Genomic DNA, 7,506 nt, shown 5'->3' on the forward strand with positions numbered 1-7,506 from the left:
TTTTTTTGGCAGAACCGGGGATTGAACTCAGGCCCTTGCACTTGCCAGGCAAGTGCTTATTCTACTGAGCTAGCTCCTCCCCCTGCCCAGCAATTTAAGGCTTTATAAACCCTTCTCGAGCAATTAGGTAAGAGAGAAAAGTAAAAGAAACAAGGATAGGAAAGGAAGAAGTTGAATTGTCATTATTCACAGATGACATGATACTCTACACAAACCCCCAAAACTCCACCAATTATCTTGGAGATTTAATAAGCAAATTCAGTAGCATACCTTGATAAAAAAAATCAACACTCAAAACTCAATAGCCTTCCAGTACACAAATAATAAACTTTCTGAGAGAGAAATTAGAGAAACAACACTCTTTACAATAGCATCCAAAAAAAGAAAAAAAAAAAAAAATAGGATTCAATCTAACCAAGGAAGTAAAAGATCTATGTGCTGAAAATTACAGTCCTCTGAAAAAGGAGATTAAAGGGTATCAGAAACCCACTCAGGTCCTCTTCTAACTGTTTCTTGGACAGAAGTTTTCTTTACCTCAATAAATGTACTCTGCTCTTAACCTCCATTGTTCCTAAAATTCATTCTTTGTTTGTTTGTTTGTTTTTAAGGTTGCAAAGACAATACTTTTTCATTGAGAACCAGCGTAGGAGTAGGAAAATAAATATGGAACATTTCACGAATTTGTGTGTCATCCTTGCGCAGGGGCCGTGCTAATCTTCTCTGTATCGTTCCAATTTTAGTATATGTGCTGCCGAAGTGAGCACTCATTCTTTAGTTTTAGAGAACATGAACTCATCCCAGGTATCTTTCAGGTTGGGAGTTTCATTCCTCTATATCATTTGGGTGTCTTGCACTGAGATCACTGGACAGAGACACAGAGTTTTACAGTCAAAGTCTCTTACCCCTTTAGAATGCATTATTGGAAGATATCTGACCCTTACATGTTGAAAAAGAGCCATTTAATATTTTCCTGCATGTGTATAGGTCCTCCCTACCCCCTAGAACCAAAATGGAATGCAAAGAGAAATATTAATTTTGATATTCTTTTACAACTAACATCATAAAAAGGAGAAAAAATGGTCAGAATTGTGTTATGTTCAAATCTTCTTTACATTAGGAAATAATTTGTACTGATGCTCAAGGTATAATTACAATGTATATGAGACTATCAAAAAAAATTAAAATAAACCCTTCTCACACTCTTATAATCCTTTCCTACACTTTTAAGAACACTTCTAATGCTCTTAACCATTTTCTAAATTCATAAAACTACATAATTATAACAAACCTCTACTGTACAATACTGCAAAATCCCACATTATAGAGAAAAATCCACAGTAAATAATTTAGATTAATATTTTTTGAAAATCCATAAAACACTGACTATGCAAAGGCTGAACCGCAAAACAGCGAGGGAGTACTGTACCTGGTTTTGTGATTCCCTGGAAAATTTTTTCTATTGATTTTTTTTGGGAAAAACAGAAACTACTGAAGGACACTTATTTAGTACTGGGAATTAAACTCAAGAAGTTCCTTTCTCCCCAACATGGCTTACCTGAAATGAAATTGATTATAACTAAGTTGGGGTATCTTAGGAATACTTTATAAAATGGCTCGTTAGATTGTGGACTTATAGGACTATATAAATAAGAATACTTTTCATTTATATCAATACATGTGATATGAATGTTTCTGGAGCTATTTCCATTCATAAAACACTTTTAACAGGATTTTGTTATGAAAGTAGAGACCGAGATGTGGTGGCCCAAACCTAATAATCCTGCACTTGGCAGACTGAGGCAAGAGAGTCACAAGTTGAAGTCCCAGCCAGACAAGTTACTGAAGTTCAGTCTCCAAGAATCGGAACTAACCAAGTTTAATTTCCAGTACTAAATAAGTAAATTGTTAAAAATTAGGGCACAGTCTGGTCATGGCGACACACACCTGAAAAGTCAGCACTCTGGGAAGCTAAAGCAGGAGGATCACCAAGGTGGAGTCCAGCCTGGTCAGCTTAGGACTTAGCAAGACCCTGTGTCAAAATAAAAAAATAAGAAAGAGCTGAAGAGATAGCTCTGTGCAAAGGCCCTGGGTTCAATCCTCAGAACCACATCACAAAAAAAAACTGGAAGGAAAATTATAGAATTGCAGCAAAAACCATATAACCTGTCTCTATGAGATACAATAGTATCAGAAGATACAGCTCTGATAGGATGATTAGCAGTTAAGAAGGAAGCAGGGCTGGGACGTTAAACAAAAACAAAGAAACAAACAAACAAAAAAAAGGGGATCCTGAAAGTATCTAGAAATTAAAGAGTTTAAAAAAAAACTAGAAGGGCCGGGGAGATGGCTCAGTAGAATAAGCGCTTGCCTGGCAAGTACAAGGGCCTGAGTTCAATCCCTGGTTCCACAAAAAAATAAAATAAAATAAAATAAAACTAGAGGCTGGCAAGAAAGCTCAGCAGACTAAGTGCCTGCCTACGCAAGAGTAGGGTCCAGGATTCGATCCCTGGCACCACATGCCATGCCAACTGTGCCAACCACACCCCCGGGAGCGCTGAGCCAGACACTGAGAATGGGCATGGCGGCACACACCCGTAATCCCAGCACTCGGGAGGCTGAAGAGTCTGGGCTGAGCTGCATAGTGAGACCCTATACCAAGTACATAAAATAAACAAACAAACTAGAAAGCCTTATGGGTTTGGTTTAAATCATGAAATACTCCCAGGCAAGAATTACACTTTGGGTTTTTTTTGGCAGAACCAGGGATTGAACTCGGGCCCTTGCGCTAGACAGGCAAGCACTTATTCCACTGAGCTATCTACCCAGCCCCAAGAATTACAAATTAATCACCCTTGTGTTACCATACCTGCCACAGGGCATAATACAGTACATTTTAGTTACTAACAGTCTACATACGTTCAAAATCTAGAGTCCATTTATGACTAATTCTTATAATTAGGACTTTACTGTTTAACAGTTCACTTACTCAACCTATATTTGAGTAAACCCCACAGGGAAGAATCAAGTTATCGACAGAGCAATGAGCACTCATGGCCAGCCAGACAGCTCAGAGGACTAAAGCGCTTGTGTAGGCAAAGCACAGTGACAGGGAGAACAGGGTTTGATCCCTAGCAGGCCGTGCTGGCCCCACCCCCAGGATGTGCTGAGACAGAGACTGAGACTGGGCATGGTAGCGTACACCTGCAATCCCAGCACTGGGAGTCCAATCTGTGTAGTGAGACCCTATAGACCCTGTACTAAATACATTAAAAAAAAAAAAAAAAAAAAAAAAAAAGGCCAATAAATAGACATTTTACTTACCTTTATATCACTACCTGGTGTGGCACTAAGAGCCAAGATTCTAAAGTGATTTGTGTATTTGACCAGTTCCCTTACAACCTAAAAAAAAGAAAGAAAACTTCAATTAATGGTCTAGGGAAAACTATCATTAACGTATTACCTGAAAAGCAAACTATTAAGGTTTAATGAGACTCATATTGAATGAGTCTTTAGGTCAATTAAACTTACAATGAAACCCTTCCACCCTCAGTAGTAAGGATCAATCCCAGGGCTCTCTATTGCTGAGTTAGATCCCCAGTCCTTTTTATATGTTGAGATAGGGTCTTGCAGAGTTGCCCAGTCCAGCCTCAAACTTGCAATCCTTTTGTCTCAGCCTTCCAAGTAGCTAAGATTAGGGCCAGGGAGATGGCTCAGTGGAATAAGCGCTTGCCTGGCAAGCACAAGAGCCTGAGTTCAATCCCCAGTCCTACCAAAAAAAAAACCCAAAACCATGCCAAGTAGCTAAGATTACAGGCATATACCACAGCACCTGGCCTGAATCTTGATTACTACTCAAAAATATCATTTCTGGAGTATGAATTGCATGTAAAGAAATAACATTAAGGGCCAGGGAGATAGCTCAGTGGTCTGAGTGCCTGCCTAGCGAGCACAAAGACCTAGGTTTGATCCCCAGTAAGAAGATGCCATGCTGGTCCTGGAGCCCTGGGCACCCTGGGCAGGCCACCAAAATTGGGCATGGTAGCACACGCCTATAATCCCAGTGCTGGACAGACTGAGACAGGAGGATCACTACAAGTCCAAGTCTGAGCTGCAAAGCAAGACCCTGTAACAAATTTTAAAAATAAATAAATAATAATAGTATACTTCAGAGAAATTTAAGTAGACTCTAGGGCAGCCTGGACAATCTTGGCAGACTCTGATTCAAAATTTTAAAAGGGTAAAAAAAAAACCCCACTTTTGTAAGGGGTAGCGGGTGCCAGGCATACGTTATTTCAGTGGCACAGCACTTCCCCAGCCCTGGGACCAACATACAGCACCACAGAAAAACAACAACAAAACACGACGCAGGGGCTGGGAGGTCACTCAGAAGTGGAGAGCGTGCCTGGCATGAGCAAGGCCCTGAGTGCAACCCCACAGTGACAAACACAAACACAAACACAAAACAGAAGTCAGGCGAGACACAATAGCTCAGCAGTCACTGCCGTTTGATTCAAGACAAGCAACGGTGATCTTTAGGTATCATGGGACATTTTATAGTCATGGATGCAGCAAGGAAGACATAAACACACTGCTTATCGGAGGGTTTATTTCAAAATTCTTATTTTGTATGGAAGCCAGAATTCCAAGTGTTCTTTCAGATTATGAAGCAGTTCTAGCAGTTCTAAGTTGAATAATTTTTATTGCCTTTGCCACAGATCCCAATACACCTATCAAAACTGTTACACATGAAAACTGAACCACAGTGGTCTAAAGCACCTACTTAGAACAAGCTTAGCAAAGCACAGGGACCGTGGTTCAATCCCCCAGCACCACATGCCAGCCAGCCTGGCCCCCTGGAGGGCTGAGCTGGCCACACACACAAAAAAAATAAATAAATAAAATAAATAAATTTTTTTAAAAACTGAACCAAATACATTACTCCTTTTAAGAGGGATCCCCCCCCCCCAACCGGGTATTGAACTCAGGCCCTTGCGCTTGCCAGGGCAGCGCTTACTCCAATGAGCTATCTCCCCCGCCCCTTAAGAGTGATTTTTAAACATCTCATAGAAGACGAAATGACATGTTTTTGCAATCAGGAAGCTACATTTCAGGGGCTGATGTGCCCACTGGAATTTATACCTGAAATGCTGAAGTGATATAAACTCCCTGGTTTGGCAATGCAAGTTTAATTGTACTCAATAGAAGTATAAAACTTTCAATGGGGGAGAAATCATCTGATGCCCAGAATCTTTTTTGCAAATAAGTGATTTTTTTTTTTTTTTTTTTTTTTTTTTTTGGTGGAACTGGGGATTGAACTCAGGCCTTGCTTGCCAGGCAAGTGCTTATTCTACTGAGCCATCTCCCCAGCCCCAAGACAATAAATGACTTTTTAAATATAAACTAAACCTACAAAATGAATTCCACAAAGTTGTAAGAATTTTTTTTAAAAAATATCTCTCCGGGAACCTTTTGCAGAAGGGAAGGAGACCATGAGATGCAGAGAGGGAAGGGACAGAAGGGATGAATAAAGAATTAAGATGTGTTACACAGACAAACCAGCTCCCCGCAAAAAACAGAATCATTATATGTTGAAAATATGTACTAATAAAAATTAAAACCTGAAAGTGGAAGTCTCAACATGTTGCATATTGATTTAACTTGGAAAAGTGTGACTAAATGGGAAAAAAAATCCATTTCCTGGATAGTTAGAAAGATCAACTATAACAATTCGTCCCAGAACAATACAGATATATTACACTATTACTTAAAGTCTCTAAGTGAACTACAAAATCACAAATTGGCAGTAAAATTCATGTCTACATTAAATGAAATGGATTTTTTCCTTTTTTTTTTTTTTTTGGTGGAACCGGGGATTGAACTCAGGCCCTTGCGCTTGCCAGGAAGCACTTATTCCACTGAGCCATCTCCCCGGCCCGGATTTTTCCTTCTTTAATGTATGCTGGTAATTCCCAGAGCTGTACTACTTCCAGCTGAAAATCACCCACTGAGACCTACGTTTCTATTATGTACTGCCTAACAGCTATTTAAAGCTGGATTCTTCAGACACCCCTAAAATCTACACTTAAACACAACTCAGCAGTTTTCCACACCCCCCCAAATCTGCCCTGCCTCTGTATCAGTCAAAATCATGGTGGGGGCTGGTGAGATGGCTCAGTGGTCTAAAGCACCTACTTAAAACAAGCTTAGCAAAGCACAGGGACCCCGGTTCAATTCCCCCAGCACCACATGCCAGCCAGCCCCGCCCCCTGGTGGGCTGAGCTGGCCACACACATACACACACACACAAATAAATAAAAATTTAAAACCTTAATGGAGACCTCTTTATTTAAAAAAAAAAAAAAATCATGGTGGATAATACCCCTCATTAGATAGCCCACTTCTCCTCACATCTCTTCAAATCTCAAGTATCACCCTACACACGTTTAACAAGTCTTCATCACTTACATCCTTTATGGCCTAAAACAGTATGCATGCAGGGGCTGGTGAGATGGCTCAGTGGTCTGGAGCACCTACTTGGAACAAGCTTAGCAAAGCACAGGGACCATGGTTCAATCCCCAGCACCACATGCCAGCCCACCCTGCCCCCTGGTGGGCTGAGCTGGCCACACACATGCGCACACACACACACATAAATAAAATTAAATAAAAAGAAAACACTACCATTTAAAAAAAAAAAAAAAAAGAGTATGCATGCAAACCGTTAAGTATACAATACCAATGCCTTCACAACCCAGTCCTCAAGGAGAATAAAAGAAGCAAAGTCCCCTTAATGTAAGGGACAAAGAGAAGGTCAATTACAGTTAGCACTAAGACGAACGAACTCTACAACCACATCTCCCCATTTCAACCCTTATACATCTATATAGTACTAAGTGGCAAGCAGTGTTAGATATGGTGCGTATGTTGCATCATTGAATACTGGTATCACGGATAGTTAGGTATTATCTAATTGCTAAGTAACGCCACTGTGTGTACACTACCAATCTCTGGATTATTTTAGTTCCCAAACTCCATCCCTACCCTACTTTAAATCACTGCCACAATCACTAAGATCCACAGCTGACAATAAAGGACTTAAATAAAAGACAGGCAGACAGTGATTTGAATGGACAAGAAAAATTATTCACTAACACCATCTGCTCTTAGGTAATAAATGTAAGGCTTTCTATAAAACCATCATTAACTTTCATTATTAAATAACTATCCCCCAAAATATTCAGTTGGGTACACTGTAAAATACCATTTAACAAAATCATTACCTGGCAATATGCATAATTTCCAAGAGCCTTATGAGCTTCATCAACGACTAAACACTTTATATCAGCAGCAGGACAAGCTCCTCTAGTAAGATCATTGATCATAACCTGCGGTGTAAGGAAAAGGACTCTTTTACTGCGCCATATCTCCTTCCTGCTGAAAGCTTGAGTAGAACCTGTAAATAAAAGGGACAGTCCACATTCCAACTTCAGACTACATAAAATGTAA

The 7,506-nt window shown here is 40.0% G+C and overlaps 1 protein-coding gene and 1 non-coding gene across 3 annotated transcripts in view; both read right to left on the reverse strand.

Moving 5' to 3' along the window:
- Fancm (Fanconi anemia complementation group M) overlaps positions 1 to 7,506 on the reverse strand; it is a 51,277-nt gene that overhangs the window by 42,266 nt on the left and 1,505 nt on the right. For both annotated transcript variants that reach the window (XM_023723708.1, XM_012516360.2), the window contains exons 2-3: positions 7,281 to 7,453; positions 3,322 to 3,399 (exon numbers count right to left, since the gene is read on the reverse strand). In XM_023723708.1, coding sequence (XP_023579476.1) covers positions 3,322 to 3,399; positions 7,281 to 7,453 — 251 coding nt within the window. The remainder of the gene's footprint in view (positions 1 to 3,321; positions 3,400 to 7,280; positions 7,454 to 7,506) is intronic.
- On the reverse strand, positions 658 to 764 carry LOC111818802. Its single transcript, XR_002822703.1, has one exon. It is a non-coding gene; the product is annotated as a U6 spliceosomal RNA (small nuclear RNA).

This window comes from Octodon degus, unplaced genomic scaffold (assembly GCF_000260255.1).
Source record: "Octodon degus isolate 3935 unplaced genomic scaffold, OctDeg1.0 scaffold00102, whole genome shotgun sequence".
Taxonomy (NCBI): domain Eukaryota; kingdom Metazoa; phylum Chordata; class Mammalia; order Rodentia; family Octodontidae; genus Octodon; species Octodon degus.